This window comes from Rhineura floridana, chromosome 1, assembly GCF_030035675.1.
Source record: "Rhineura floridana isolate rRhiFlo1 chromosome 1, rRhiFlo1.hap2, whole genome shotgun sequence".
Taxonomy (NCBI): domain Eukaryota; kingdom Metazoa; phylum Chordata; class Lepidosauria; order Squamata; family Rhineuridae; genus Rhineura; species Rhineura floridana.
In genome coordinates this window covers 237,845,041-237,862,144 of record NC_084480.1, presented here as the reverse complement: position 1 = coordinate 237,862,144, position 17,104 = coordinate 237,845,041, and the positions used below count along the sequence as shown (strand labels likewise).

The 17,104-nt window shown below is 39.8% G+C and overlaps 1 protein-coding gene across 5 annotated transcripts in view; it reads right to left on the bottom strand.

The window, feature by feature from the left end:
* Nucleotides 1-17,104, bottom strand: part of PIEZO2 (piezo type mechanosensitive ion channel component 2) — a 417,861-nt gene that overhangs the window by 218,285 nt on the left and 182,472 nt on the right. For all 5 annotated transcript variants that reach the window (XM_061595221.1, XM_061595247.1, XM_061595237.1 and 2 more), the window contains exon 4: nt 2,808-2,850. In XM_061595221.1, the coding sequence (XP_061451205.1) occupies nt 2,808-2,850 (43 nt within the window). The remainder of the gene's footprint in view (nt 1-2,807; nt 2,851-17,104) is intronic.

Sequence of the window (17,104 nt, the reverse complement as noted above, 5' to 3'; positions counted from 1 at the left end):
AACTACTGGATTTCTTTTCCTCTTGTGTCCATTTAGCTACTTTGAAATTGCTTTGTGAATTATCTCTTTCCTTAGCCATTCAGTTTCTCAAGTTACAAATGTAGGTTGAACCAGCTGAGCCCCTTAAACAAATGAAATTGATAAATCAAGAAGAACTGTTGCTTTAAAAATTTCACTTCATTCTGGAATGGGCAAGCCCCGAGAATCCACTTTTGCACTACTCAGCTTTTTAAAAGAGCCCTTTCATCAGTCAATATTTTATATTTTGGCTATTTATTATTAGTTAGGTAGATATATGTAAAATACAATTAAATACTTTATACCCACAAAAAATGTTTAATAACCTGTAGCTGGTTCACAACATGGAAGCCAAGTTAATTTAGACTTGTGCTGGAGAAATGTGTTCAACATGACAAGTGGGGAAAGCACTGCTTTGTTTATGGGCTCCCCATAGTAATCAACTTGGTCAATGTAAGAACAGGATACTGGACTAGATGGGAATTTGGTCTGCTCCTGTTCAGTGTTAAAATATATTCACTGACTTCAAATTAGTTTCTGGCACAATTCAAGATGCTATTGTGTCTTACCTATTTATTTGCCTATGTCAGGGGTGAAGAAACGTTTTGGCTTCAGGAGCCAGACATTTATCTGGCATCACCCCACATGCCAACTTTGACAGATGGGTAGGGCAGCCCACCTGCCAAAATCATTTGTGCAGGGTTCCCAAGCTTGGGAACCACAGTGCAAGGGACATTGGCCATAACTTTGCTTTGTAAGCTGCCTCATGCTGATCATTAGAGGTTACAAAGCCCACCCCCTCTCCCTCTTTCAGCCTGTGACATTAGTGGTTGGAAGGAAGAGTGTGGGAAGGCTGGCAAAGCCCACCCCATGCTGATCCTTTCAACCTTTAACATTGGCGGTTGGAACAAAAACAACAACAACAACAGAGAGAGAGAGAGAGAGAGAGAGAGAGAGAGAGAATAATCCATTAAAATACGCTAGAAAAAAAGCATTAGCCTTTAATTCACATCATATGGTAGCAATAGTGCCAAGAGAATTCCAGCATTACCCATGGATGAGGCACATAATTCTGACATAGAAAACAACATACCATAAACAGCAAGTGTATTTCCATGAAAATGCTCCAAAAATACTCAATTTGCACCCACAAGGTGCTATTTAAACACACTTAGTATGTACACAATATTTATTTATTTATTATTTGATTTATATCCCACCTTTCCTCCCGGCAGGAGCCCAGGGCGGCAAACAAAAGCACTAAAAACTTTAAAACATCATAAAACAAACTTTCAAACACATCAAAACAAAACCTCTTTAAAAACGTTTCTTAAAAAAGCTTTCAAAACATCATCTAAGATTAAAAACATTTTTTTAAAAAAGAAGGTTTAAGAACGTATTAAAAAGCAATTCCAACACAGATGCAGACTGGGATAGGTCTCAACTTAAAAGGCTTGTTGAAAGAGGAAGCTCTTCAATAGGTGCCGAAAAGATAACAGAGATGGCGCCTGTCTAATAATTATTCTTTTTTCACTTTCTCTTCAATTCCAACTGTTTCGCCACTATTTGCCACTTTGGAGTACAAATGTTAAGTAACGTGAAATGTGTCAATAGGCAAGAAGCAATGACATTATAGGAGCAGGTATACAAACAATTTCCTTTTTAAAAGAAGAATGCTGGGGATTGGGGCATTATGGCTCATCTAGGGGGCAACATGTTTCATTGTATAATGTAATTAAAGAAACACAACTCTCAGTGCACAAGAGCATTCTTTATAGCCTTCATCTTCAACAAACATTTTGAGAGAGTCCTGAAATTATATTCAAGAACTAAAACCCAATGTCATCAAATACAACCGGTCACTTTCATATATGCACCTCTCTTTCACTATTTGCTGAAACACATCTGTGGAACATTCATGAATAAGTTTTCATTTATACATATAAATTCAGATATGAATCTGGTTCTGGAGGCATGCAGACCTATTTCCTTGATCACTCAAGTTTGTAAAAATGGACATTCAAATGATGTTTTTCCACTGACAATAGCCTCTTTGGAACATGAAAGGAGCTGTCCTGGCTCTTACTGGGAGGAAGGCGGGAGATATATATATATATAAATAAATAAAATACAGGGCCAAGGTAGTAGACAGAGCATCACTCAGAAGCATCAAGACATATCCCAGCATGTGAAGAGATCACACTGCACAAGCTCACCCACTTTTGAGCATTCTTGCTTCTGTCTTAGGTTTTTTCTTATTCTAGTCTATTCCACATTTGCCTGGATTTTTAACTGCCAACTCCTGTTTAGTCATATTTATTTAGCCTTGTCAATTTTACCATTTTCTTAACAATATAGATCTCAATATTGTTTTTTTGAATTTCTATTAGCCTTAAGAGATCAGCTGAAGGATAGATCCTGGGAATTTTTTTACTTTTATGATATTTACAAACACAGTCAAGATCTGAACAGAGTGGTTTATAACAGATGCTGTTGGAGGTCGCTAAGTCGTAATCGACTGGAAGGCATTTAAAAACAACAAACAAACACAGTTTTCATGTGAATTCAGGAACAAAATAGTTGAGTCACCAAAATGAAGCACATATAAATTCTTACTGGGTGGTATACTCATATGTTTAAGCTATGCAATGAAATATTAGCAGAAGTTTAAAAACAGTCAAAACATACTCAATAATGTAACATGAATTAATGACAAATTGAGCTCAAAGTGAACCCTCAATGTGAAAAGCCTGTTTTGTGTATAGAAGGAAATAACTCACACTGCTTACCTTTCAAATCCAATCTGCCGGAGTGTTTTCTCCCATGTTGAACCTATGGGGGGGAGGGGGATGAGAGAGGGAAAGAATCATTAAAATTATTTTTCATTTATGCTTTGTTTTAATTTTTCCATTCACTTAATTGTCAGCTCTTACTTAAGCCTGATACTAACGCTATGGTGGCAGCATAAAAATTGCATAGTGCTAGTCCTATTCATGCCACTTGGTAATGGGAGAATGCAGTATGGATCCACACCATGGATCATGCCATTCTCAGCATTAATACGATTTACCAGTGTCATCACAGGCATGGGAAAGAGCCACAGTAAGGACTTCACTTGCTTGATACTAGGATTCTTCTTTTGTCCACGTGGCACAGAAGCAGCACCCACAGTGAGATAGCAATAAGAGCACTGAAAACTGCCCAAAATATGTCTATTCAAAATGCCAGTTTACAGTATGCTAACCCAATAGCAAAGTAGTTAAACACTATTCCACCAATCTTTATACTCTTATGTAGTCTGTTTAACATGGTATGATTTTAGCTTCACTGCAAAAAGATGAATGAGTATTCTTGTATTCTGAACGTATCCATTTTTCATTTAGTACTGCTGGCTTCCATTTGCTTTCCTCACAGCAGCTCCTACCTTCGCACCAAATTACAAGCAAATGTTTACAGTGGATTTTTATTCATGTTTACTTGGAAATAAGTCCCATTGTGTTCAAAAGAGATTACTTTCTAGTACAGGAGTGGCTAACCCCCAGTCTGGGAGCATGATGCAGGCCCCAAACAATATTTTCTGCCCCCCAATCCACTATTTTGGTGGAATCAGGAAAAAGGGGGGAAATTAAAGCAGACACAGGGGTGGGAATGGCAGAGAGGATGGAAATTGCCCCCTTCCTAGTCATTAGACCAAAATATAATGCAGGGAAAGGCAATAACCCCCCCCCCTAATGCAGCCCCCAAAGACTTGGTCAAGGTGTATGCTGCCTCAGGCCAAAAAAGTTAGTTACAACCTTGCTTTAGTAAGAGTTTAGGATCATAGCCTTAAATATCCTTGTTATTTGAAGTTGAGCATATGTACAGATGTGGCACATAAACCTGATTTGGCTGTGGTGGTATTAAAGCAAATAGGTTGGGACCAACGTAGGGTTAACTGTGGAACAAGTCCTGAGACAACAAAAATGAAAAAAAATGACACAAGTATTTTCCTAACAATAATAAACAGATACAACTTTCCTGGCCTCCACATTTAAATTGATAGGGCAACTTTGCACGCACAAATTTTGTGGTGAATTGTAACTTTCATAGATGTGAAGAAATAAGAGCTCAACTGACTAGTTCTCCTCCCTCCCACCCCAAGATCCAAACTTTTCAGGTAAAAAATTCTATACTACCTACAGTTGCAAATGTTTGTTGAACAAAGTTAGCATGAAAGTCTAGGAATAATCATAGGAAAATACCACCCATTTGTAGTACATAAACTAAAACAGAATTATGGGAAGGAGGGATAGCTTTAGGTAAATATTATGACAAAAACTTTTAGGTATTACCATCACATTGCATTTGGTCCAAAGTTTATAAGTCTGTTTCAATGTTTTCAATTTTTATAGTATCCAGGAAGTTCAATACAAAACGCTGTATCATGAGTATGTTACTACAGCCAGATTTTTTAAAAAAAGTTTGTTAAAGATAGAATCAAGTTCTGGAAATGCTAAGCAGAACATGCTTTTTTTGGTAAATCCTGCTCAAATTTACTGTTCACAACCATTGTTTCTCAAGAAACTGCGGTTAACTTTAGTTCCTCTGACTGATTTAATGAACTATGTGGGACGTAACTGCTGGCCTTCTACTTGACTGCAAAATATGCAAGGCAGTGGAAATCTGCAGTCTTGATTACAGTCAAGGGATGTCTAATTTAAATATTAGATACAGCCAAAATAGGTAAGATCTATAGCAGGACCAGAATTAGATTGTTGACCTCGATGGCTGAGAAATAAAATATAGGAATACAAATTGTAATTTTATTATGACTAATAAAAATATTTGTCTATATTAATGACATCTAAGCTAGGAAATTTTTTAAATAATCAGGAATCAAAAGAGACTGCAGGAAGGGTAACCATATCAAAAGAAAATACCCAGGAGGTATCTGTTATAGCTAGAAAATGAACATGCCTTAATAAAATTATCTCATGTATAATAAGGACGTTGGTAGCTACAGACCAACATAGTATTCCACGTTTTCTACAGTATGTGCAATTATAAATGAAGGAAGGAAGATAGGATCACAAATGAAAATGATTTATTAGGCCAAATGTAAAATTTCTCTGAAGAGTAAAAAAGAGTGCTTTAGTTATCCCTTTGAATGGATTAAACATACTACCGCTGAAAATGAGTTGACTCCAATTCGTTGTTTTACAGTGGAACTTCAAGCTCTCTTCATTTTTACACTGGTGCCCTGCATTCTTTTTTTCTCAGTTACAATTAATCCAGAAATTTACATCATCTGCCCAACTAATGCCTGATGTGAGGGTTGATCCAAAATAGTTGGCTGCCTGAAGTGAAGGACAAAATGCCTGCTCCGACATTCCATATACAGAAGCTGACTAGACTGGCAGCTGAAGCTTACTTCAACTCTGGTGATAGGGCAGGATCCTTCACCACACCCGAGGGCAGTAAGCTAACTTATTCAGACCACAGCACAGGGCCTGAGGCACACGCAGCCTTGTTGCCAACACTTGGGCAGGCTCATCAGAATTTGTTGCCTGAAGCAGCTGTCTCAGTGTGCCTAATGGCTAGGACAGCCCTGACACAGATTATGTTTACTTTATTTATTTACTGAAATATTTATAGACTGCACTTTCATAAAAATACAGCAAGGCAATGTTGGCTATGACAACATCATCTATCTGTTTGGGGTGTGCGGAGACATGTAGTCAATACCCTGGCCAGGATATCCATACTATAAACAGTGAAAGAATTGTCAAGTTTTCTAGCACTGCATCCACAGACCCTGATCTAGTATGTATCTGTTCAGGGGACTGATGCATATAGTACTGCATGTGTAGGTCCAATTCAGAAAAGGTATCTGCTAGTAGAAATTTACTTGCATGTGTCTCTCACTTGCTCAATTAGATAACTGTTCCTTAATATAGGGATGAGGAACCTGTGGCCCTCCAGGTGTTGCTGAACTCCCAAGCCCTATTAGCCCCTACTAGCATGGAGGGCCAAAGGCATGCAGATAGTATCTCTTTCTCCCCTGCCCCAAATTACAGGAATAACCTTGGTAGAAGGTTACTAACAAGCTGCAGAACACTGGTTTTAAAAACTCCTGAGGAAAGCTGCATTAGTTAAATTTCCCTGTATACGTTTCAATGAGCTAAAACATTTCTTTCACATAGTAATCATTACAATCAGTGGAGCCTTTGGGATCTCTTTCAGGCAACATATCTGCTTCAGCCCTTGCAATTTTCTCTAGAATTTAGATTCTATATATGGTTGGCCACTGGTTTAACTTTTCGTTTCATTCTCCTCATGTAGCAGCATGATATCGCCAACTGTTAGGTTGCTGTACTTAAAATATATGATTCATATGATTAAAGTTTTGTTTCAGGAACTTGTTCCAGATTGCTTAGCTGCTAAACAATTCCCATCTGTTTTCTATGTTTCTGTTTTACATTAACTTGAGCACATATATTGACAAAGAGAGGCTGAAGCACGGAATATTTCAGGAGTTGCTTGATATACTTGATAGCAGCAACTGAATAATAATGCTTCTCATTCTGCCTTCTCCTCAAAATATAGCTGCTGCACCACATTTATGCAAATATGTATTTGCCACTCTGGCAGCCAAAACAGACCTTATAACCCCAGACCACATATGTGCATGACACCCTTCCACTGCAGTCACAGTGAACAATTTTAAAACATCTGCAAAAAGCGTAAGTTAATGACATCATAAAACCTTAAACAAGAGAGAGAGGAGGAGGAGATAAAAAACAAAAATGGGATCAACCTATTAAAACTATTTAAGCCAACATGCTAAATGTCTGTCAGAACAAAAACAACTTGATTAGATGTCAAAAGATCAAAAAAGAAAAGGCCAACTAACTTCCTGGGCAAAGGGGTTCTGCCATTTAAGCACAGTCACAAAGAAAACTCTCTTCCACTTCTCAAACCAATCGTGCCTCCACCAGTATCAGAATAGAGACAAGGCACTCCACCCCACAGATCTTAAACAGCAGGCATGCTCATATGGGAGGAAACAGTTCTTTTGGTGTCACGCGCACCAAACATTTAGGACTTAAAATTAATAATCAGCACTGTGAATTGTGCCCATTCACAGTGCAGCTGTTATAAAATGAATATCAAATGAATGTCATGGTCTCACAGGGAAATGTACCCCATGCACAGCACATTGCCATCTGCTCCAGCTTTTCTACACGAAGACAGACCTGGTGACCCCTGGCCACAGCTGCTAATCAATGATCCAGGAGGAAAGTTGAGTCTGGAGTACTCCTAGATTGCAAACTTAGTTTTCAAGGGGAGTGCAACCCCATCTGAAACAGGATGAACCCCAATCTTCTGATCAGCACCTATCCTAACCAGGAGATCTCTGATTTGTCTAGATTAAGCTTAAATTTGTTAGGCCTTATCCAGCTGATTACCTCATCCAACCACTGATTTAAAACCTCATAATATTCCCTGGAATCATATAAAAGATAAAAGATAGAACTGCTTGTCATCTGCATAATAACGGCAACACACTTCAAATTTCTGGAGGACCTTTCCAATTCATCTCCTGGAATCAGCTTGCTAAGAAGGACCAGTACCACTGCAAAACAGTGTCTTCACAGCCTGTTCTGGAGAACTGATCCAGGAGGACACCATGATCAATGGTATTTAAAGTCATTGAAAAGTACAGCAGAACCACTAGTTCCCAGCATAGGTTTTCCACCAGGTCAACTAAGATTGTCTCCATCCTAAAATCAGGCCCAATTCCAGACTGAATTCAGTTTTGATATTCTTTTTCCTTATTTTCTTGGAACGGCTTTTCCATGGGCTGAAGGGGTAGGGAGAGACTTGAACAATAGTTACCAGTGGAAGACTTGGGGGCTGCTTATCCACCAGGTCCCACAATATCCATCTATTTAATTTGTACTGAAGTCAATTCTTTGGCCATATCAACTCCTGTCCCTTACACAGAGCTGCTAAACCAGCAGACCTCTGCACAAAAAGATGCAAGAAAGGTAAAAAAAAAATACAGCACTAGCTTGACATAAGGGGATCCTGTGTTTAAAAAACAGCTCTACTTGAACCAGAATAACTCCCAGAGTTGGTCATATAATCAGTTTTAAAACTAAGTTCTGGAACGGAAGAAAACAGAAAGATGTTCCATGAGCATCTGAATACCAAGCAGAACTGTTCGCATTTAAAAATGAACTGCACTACTACAGAAAGGATCTAAAAGTATTGATGTAGCACAAGCAAAACAGGTAAAAAAGAATACTCAGTATACTACTGACTACATAACATGGCAAAAGCACAGTGGGATGGCTGTCTTACTCTTATAAATGTCTGTGTCATCAGAATGGGATGCTCTCTCAACTGCAAGCATGAAGAATATGAGAACTGTCATGATAACAATTGCAACAATTAATAATTAATGCACTCAGTACTCAAGAGCATGATTTATAAATAGTTAACTACATACATGATCCAAGTCCTGCAGGCATTTGTGGTTTATTTCAAATTAGAAACACTAACCAACAACATAATAATTTAACAAAAGGAAAGAAAATGGAGCTCCAAATCCTTTAGATCCATAAGACCTGTGTAAAGAAAGTGTGCAGAGCTTATGGAAATATTCTCTCTTCGTGTTAGCTCTTTTTTTTTTGCACTGTTTCCATTGCATTCTGTGCCTGAATCTTGGCAGTATTTCCTGAAATGCATACAATTTCTCAGGTTCCATTTAACACCAGCTGCAGCCCATTAAAATGTATTTCATATTGTTGAAAATATTGTTTAGATTCTCTATACAATAGCATTTCAATGCGCACTGGGAAAACAGAGGTATAATATTTAAGTTAAAATATTTTTAAAGCTAACGAGTCTCTACAAAACAATGGGTCACCAAACCCTATTCCAGTTCCTGCCTTATCTGATGCAGTATTGTTGTTGTTGTTTTATTTATACCCCGCCTTTTGGCCAAAGGCCCTCAAGGCGGCTTACAAAAAACACCAATATAAAAATCAATACCAAAATGCATCAATAAAACAATACAAAATACAATCTGCAAAAGTTAAACAACAATACACATAATGGCTCTTAATGGTGGCTTTATCCGTGGTACAAGTAACTGCATTTTCTGTGTTAAATTCCAGTCTCCTCAAAGCCAGCTGAATTGCATTTGCAACCAGGTCTATCGTTTCATATGTTTGTTGTTGGGAGGGGAATGTCCTGATTTTCTTGGGCATCCAGCTGCCCCGGCGAGGTGACAGAGGGCAACTTGAGGGCATATCTAGATAGTTCCTCAGGTCCAACAGAAAGTGAGCCCCCCCCATTGAGCTGGTAGAAGAGGGAACACAGGCAGAAGAGCAGCAAGGCGGCCATGCAAAAGCTGTAGCTGCAGAGGGAAAGAAAAGGAAGCAACAAGAGGGGCCTCCTCCTCCTCCTCCTCCAGCCCACTCCCTGCCCAGGAGCCCCAACAGCGGACGGGGCCTCATGAGGACAGGGCTCCGAGCAACCCACGCTGTAGTGCAGAAGCAGCTGCAGTGGCAGCTTCTTCATAGTTGTTGACCCCGTCACTTCTTTCGCCGCTGCCTCCTGCTCAGACAGCGCGCCGAGAAGAGCACATCCTCCATTCGCCTGCTCCGCTCCGACGGCCCAGCGAGGTGGTGGGGGAAAGTTCGCAGGATAGTCACACAAACATTATGTTGCAAGCAACAAGCGTCTTTCAAGAAAGCTCCAAGGAACTTTAGTACAAGTATAGACATACACTAACAGGCAAAGCAGCAAGCTGACGCAGATAAGTGGAGCAGAACTGTCTAGCTCTGCCCTATTCACTCCTAAATATGCTAAAACTGACTTATGACAGTATTTCCTGTTATAATTGTATTCCAGCCTACACTGATGCTCTTAGGACATGACTTAGAATAGTATTTCCCTAATATGGTGCTTTCCAGATGTTTTGGGCTACAACTCCCATCAGCCCCAGCCAGCACAGAGTCAACCCATTGGTCCATGTACCCCAATAGTGTCTACTCAGTCTTTTCCAATCTGATGCCATCCTGACGTTATTGGACTACAAAGCCCATCATCCATGACAACTTGTCATGCTGGCTAGAGCTGATGGGAGTTGTAGTCCAAAACACCAGGAGAGTGCCGGGCTTCGGAAGACTGGTCTGTACCTTTCATATGTTTGTGAAATATCACAAACAACGACTTCCGGGAAGGGTGACTTAGCCTGTGCCTGCTTTTGAGACGGGCTCCTGCCTCAAAAGAAGCTTATTCAGATATATCAGTCAGTTTTTTCTTTTTTTTTGACTGATTAAACTTCTCCCGGGTAGGGAGAAACGAAGAGATTAACCTCAAAGCCTATTTTTGTTGGGACGACCAGATCTCATTAATTTATGGGACGAGGTCCAGCCGACGAAGGTGGGACGGATTTTCAACAGCAAGCTCTATCTGATAAAGCGAACGTTCACCTTATCTTCTAAGAGAGAACGCACTAACAGGCAAGCACCCTTCTTTCTATATTTTTCTTTTACTTGACTTAAATTGTTGCTGTTTAAAAGAGATTTGCCAGATTGATCGGTTTTTGACATCTCACTGGGGAGCCATAACTTCTCTCTGCTACGCACTAATTAATAGCTTATCTCTGTTTTTGTTGCAAAAAGCTGTCCTGGATTTGCATTCTAAAGATATACACAGAAGAGGGATTTCTATTCCAGATTTTTATTTTGAAGAATATTATATTGTCTGAGACTACTCTCTTTTTGGTCTATTTTATTTTATTTTATTTTGACGAATCTGTTTTCTGACGACTGCTATTAATTGTTTCGATCCTGGGAACTGCATTTTGTTTACTTAACTATGGAGAGATAAGGCTGTCTGCTCTGTTTATACTGTGATGTCACCAAGTTTGGAGTATTAACCCAATTGTTGCTGAAATAAGAAGTGGTTTTCCTATATTTTTCTTTTAAAATGGCAATTAAGAAAGTGGCTGAGAATCTGGAAATAACTATGTTTCAGAAAATAATGGATGAGATTGAGATAACGAAACAAAACCTGCGACAGGGTTGTAAGGAGCTGAAAATTGAATTGAGTAAAATGACGCAGGAGATTAAAGATATAGGGGTCCCTGTGAGAGAGGTGACCCTGGAAGGGGTCCCTGTGAGAGAGGAGACCCCGGAGATTGGAACAAACGTGGAACAGGAAAAAGATTTGGAGTCTATGGACTTTAGAAATAAAATCTATTGTTTGGAGACACAGGAGATTAAAGACATAGGGGTCCTTGTGAGAGAGGAGACCCTGGAGACTGGAACAGGGGTCCCTGTGAGAGAGGAGACCCTGGAGACTGGAACAGGGGTCCCTGTGAGAGAGGAGACCCAGGAGATTGGAACAAACGTGGAACAGGAAAAAGATTTGGAGTCTATGGACTTTAGAAATAAAATCTATTGTTTGGAACTCAATGTTATCTCTGAAGAAATTAATGAAGATTCTAGAGATAAAGTTATCAATGGCATGGATAATCTTCTGGACTGGAATGATGTGATGGAGCCTAACATAGAGGAAATCTATGGAATTAACTGCAGCCATGTGACAATGGAAAAACTTTCAAGAGATGACCCAGTGTATTTTGAAAAAAAGAACAGAGATATGATTTTACAGCAGTATTTCAGCAACCTACTCAGAATGGATGGCAAGAAAATATTTGGGATAGAGGTAATTCCCATCAGACTCTTACTATATGACTATGGCTTTGACAGCAAGATTATTATGGAATACTGATAATGGAAGATTGGATACTGAAATTACTGGACTTAACAAGACTACTGAAGATGGAAGATGGAAAATGGAACTAATAGGGATAATAGAACAATGGCTACTGAAATTACTGAACCTAACAGATTCTGATGTGATGGATTAATTGAAATGTTTATTTTGACTATGGTTATGACAATAAGATTATCATAATTAGTAATGAGATGGGTTAATCGATATGCTTATCTGGAAAAAAAAATTGATAGATATATTTCTTAAAGAATTGAAACCTCTCTTTGACTTTTTGTGGAAAGAATAAAGTAATGTTTATGAGATTTGATGATTAAGTAAGATAACTATTGGAGGAAAGTGATTTTATAATATGACTTAAGAGACAGGATTGTTATATATTATAGACTTATAACTGATCTGATCTTTGACAAATGGGAAGTCAATATTTTACTCTTTATTTTTTATTTTTATTTTTATTTTTATTTTTATTTTTTTTGTTGTTTAACTATTTTTGATTTTGTTTTTTGTCTTTGAATGTTTTATGATTTTGTCTTGTATGTTTTATGAAAATTTGAATAAAAATTATTGAAAAAAAAAAAAGAAATATCACAAACAACTAGTGCACTGGAGACACAGTCCCAAGCGCTTTTTCTGATTTGGACAACACTTGCACATTTCTCCAGATGAACATTAGCAGCTTAGCAGAGAAACACTAACTTTTCTCTAATTTTCCTCAAAATGTCTATTAGAAAATTAATAAATATAATCCCCCATGCTTTAAGTACACTGCTATACTTCCCAGTGAATAAAGAGAATGCATAGCAGTGCTTCAAATATGAAGACTTCAAGGCAGTGTGATATTTATAATTTATCAAATAAATAAGTTGTGAATTGCTGTGCCTGTTCACAAGCATTCAAGAGAAAGTTGCACTACACTGCTTGAAATCATAAAGTTATTGTTCAGTGGAAACTTGACAGGAGATTGTTTGTTTTTTTATAAAACACCATCCTTTGACTCCCCTTCTTGGGCCCTTCTACTCCCCTGGTCAAAAGATTTGGAATGGCTGCACTGGATCAAAGAGACATATGGCTCTAGACAACTTTTTCTTTCAAAAAGTGTCATGTCCTCCTGACATTACTGTCATGAGGGACAAAACCAACAAAATAAACTTTCCCACCCTCACAACCTGGCAGCTGTTTAGGCATCACCTCAACTGATATTCATGTAGCATATTTAATGTCACAACTAACTGGACCCCATGAGGTGCAGATAATAAATTAGGATACACTGGCAAATCCTGGAATACTTGCAGATTTAAGTATTTATAATTCAACAGTTACTAAGATATTAGTCATAGTAGGGGGGTGGCATAAAAGAAAGGGGGACAACTTTCAGGACTAGAGTAAAAGAGAACATTCAAATTGCTGGACCATTTATTAAAAAACTGTGGAACTGCTGTTTTAAAGCCTGAAGTGCATCTGGCAGGTTTATTTCTTTACCTATAGATGGATTTTGCATTAGGAGTTGGAAATTGCAAGAACACCAATTCCTTTTTCATAATGCAAACTTTATCAATCAAACTATTGGTAGATTTATAACAGGGGGCTCTCCTTGGAATGTCTACTGCATCCTGTTCTCTTGGGATGATTTTAGTAGTATTTTTAATGGAAAGAAAAGGCCCTATGAACCTACAGAAGCCAGTCTCTCTCATCTGAAAGGTAGTACATTTGAGACCCAGATACAGACATTATCAATCAGGGATCAACAAAAAACATAAGGGTGGCCCACTGTTTTTCAAATAAAGATTTACTAGATGTGTGAAAAGCACACGTGGAAACAGAGACCAGAAAATGAATCAAGTTTCTGCTACAGACCCTCTGCCATTTTGTAAGCTACCACAGTCTTAACAAAAGACAATATTTAGCACAATGGCTGATTTTCAGATAATGGAAGCAAGCTGAATAATTGGACAACAAAATGATGAATGCAGTCAGCCAATGATAAATATCACTACATCATTACAAAATGCAACACAATCATTACAGGAAAATGCAACACAACCAATACAGTCTCCATTTCCATTGTTATGTTCCATAACTAAAATGTGTTATATCTAACTCTTGATTTACAAGCAGAACTACAGTAGCTACATATCCTTTCTCTGTGATCCAGATAATATATACTTTCAAACAGTGTCCACTGAAATAATTGGGACTTACTTCCAAGTAAATGTGCTGGTCAAGGTGTCTGTTCAACAGACTACAACCATGTAAAAGACTTGGTAGTTACATCTGTGTTTGTTCTATTTTATTCTGTTCATACTCAAGTTCAACTGCTAAATAAAATCCATAATGTAAAGAAGAGTAAAGCATCCTTAAGCCCACTAGGCAATTCAGATGTATGACAAAGTCTAGTTATTATGAGAAAGAGCCATGCTGAATGTTAGGATCATGGACTCCTCTTTCCCTTTTCCCCACAAACAAAGGGAGGAGATTACAAGATTCCACTTCTAGTTTGCAGCAAACCAGGATTACAACCTGGCTTTAACCATGGCCTGAGATCCTTATTGGAGAGCAAACTATAGTTGCCATATTTGGAACAAAACAGGATTCAGAGTCAGTTTGTTGGCCCTCACCCAGTTGACCTGAGTCCAGGGCATGCATGGTCCCTCCTCATTCAGAGATTACCGAGAAACAGAGCTATGTATCATTAGCATACTGATCACACCAAACCCCACATCTCCTAATGATAAATAAATAAATAAATAAAAATTGGGAGTTATTTCGATTTCTATACCGCCCACAGCCAAAAGGCTCTCAGGGCGGTGCACAACATAGAGTAAAATACAATAAAATTACAAAGGTCAGTAAAAAGCATACATATTAAACAGTAAAACAGCCTGGTATAGATTGAAAGCTAAAAAATAAATTAAGTTAAAATGCCTGGGAGAATAAAAAGGTTTTAACCTGGCGCCAAAAAGATAAAAGTGTAGGCGCCAGGCGTACCTCATCGGGGAGACTGTTCCATAATTCGGGGGCCACTACTGAAAAGGCCCTGGATCTTGTTACAACCCTCCGAGCCTCTCTGTGGGTCGGAACTCGGAGGAGGGCCTTTGATGTTGAACGTAGTGAGCGGGTAGGTTCATATCGGGAGAGGTGTTCCACTAGGTATTGTGGTCCCGCGCCGTGTAAGGCTTTATAAGTCAAAACTAGCACTTTGAATTTAGCCTGGAAACAAATAGGTAGCCAGTGCAAACGAGCCAGGACAGGTGTTATATGTGCGGACCGCCTGGTCCTCGTCAACATTCTAGCAGCTGCGTTTTGCACTAGCTGTAGTTTCCCAACTGTCTTCAAAGGCAGCCCCACATAGAGCGCATTGCAGTAATCCAATCTAGAGGTTACCAGAGCACGCACGACTGAAGTGAGGTCATCGCTTTCCAGATAGGGGCGTAGCTGGGCTACCAAACGAAGGTGGTAGAATGCATTCCGTGCCACCGAGGCCACCTGCGCCTCGAGAGACAGGAATGGATCGAAAAGAACCCCCAAGCTACGAACCTGTTCCTTCAGGGGGAGTGTAACCCCATCCAGAACAGGTTGAACAACCTGGGAGGAGAAGGCACTCACCAACAGCGTCTCAGTCTTGTCAGGATTGAGCCTCAGTTTATTAGCTCTCATCCAGTCCATTGTCGCGGCCAGGCAACGGTTCAGCACATTAACAGCCTCACCTGATGAAGATGAAAAGGAGAAATAGAGTTGCGTGTCATCAGCATACTGGTGACAACGCACTCCAAAACTCCTGATGACTGCACCCAGCAGCTTCATGTAGATGTTAAAAAGCATAGGGGACAGAACCGATCCCTGCGGGACTCCACAATGGAGAGTCCAGGGTATCGAACAATGCTTCCCAAGCCCTACCTTCTGGAGGCGGTCCACCAAGTAGGAGCGGAGCCACTGCCAAGCAGTACCTCCAACTCCCAACTCCGTGAGTCTCCCCAGAAGGATACCATGGTCGATGGTATCAAAAGCAGCTGAGAGATCAAGGAGAATCAACAGAGTTACACTCCCCCTGTCCCTCTCCCGACATAGGTCATCATACAGGGCGACCAAGGCTGTTTCAGTGCCAAAACCGGGCCTAAAACCGGATTGAAACGGATCTAGATAATTGGTTTCATCCAAGAGCACCTGGAGCTGGCTGGCCACCACACGTTCTAAGACCTTGCCCAGGAATGGAACATTCACTACTGGTCTATAGTTGTTCTAATTATCTGGATCCAGGGAAGGTTTCTTCAGGAGTGGTCTCACTACCGCCTCTTTCAAACAACTAGGGACCACTCCCTCTCTCAAGGAGGCATTTATCACTTCCCTGGCCCAGCCGGCTGTTCCAGTCCTGCCAGCTTTCACTAGCCAAGAGGGGCAAGGATCCAGTACAGAAGTGGTTGCACGCACCAGTCCAAGCACCTTGTCAACGTGCTCGAGCTGTACCAACTGAAACTCATCCAATAAATGAGGACAAGACCGTGCTCCGGATACCTCATTAGGTTCAACTGCCATAATATTGGAGTCTAAGTCCCGGCGGATGCATGAGATGGCTTCATATAGATGGTAAGTAGCACTGGGGACAAGATGGTACCCTGCAGAACCACACAGCACAACTGCCAGGTGGTCAAGAGACAATCACCCAATATTATTCTCTGAAACCAACCCTGGAGATAGGATTAGAACCACTGTCAAACAGTGCCTCCAATACCCATCTCACTAAATCAGCTCAGAAGGATACCATGGTCAATGGAATGAAAAGCCACTGAGAGATCAAATAAGAATAACAGAATCACACTCCTCTTTCCTTCTCTTAATAAAGGTTATCCATTAGGGTGATCAAGGCTAATTCAGTCTCATAACTAGGCCTGAACTCAGATTGAAATGGGTCAGGATAACTGGTTTAATCCAAGAGTAGTTGCAATTGTGGTGCCACAACCCTTTCAATCACCTTCTCTAAGAAGGGGGTGGCTGGCATCAGGTGGTAGTTGTCACAAACCAATGGGTCCAGGCTAGGCTTTTTCAAGAGTGGTTGGATCACTGCCTCTTTCAGAATGGCCAGAAGCATTCCCTCTTGCGCTGACCACACCTTGGAGTGGATCCAATCATACCCCTGTGGGAAGCTTTAATAAAGCAAGAGGGGCAGGTATTAAGGAGACGCATTGCTGGCTGTATCTTATTTATTTATTTGTTGCATTTGCATACTGCTCCATAGTCGAAGCTCTCTGGGCAGTTTACAACAATTAAAAAATTAAAAACAAATACACAAATT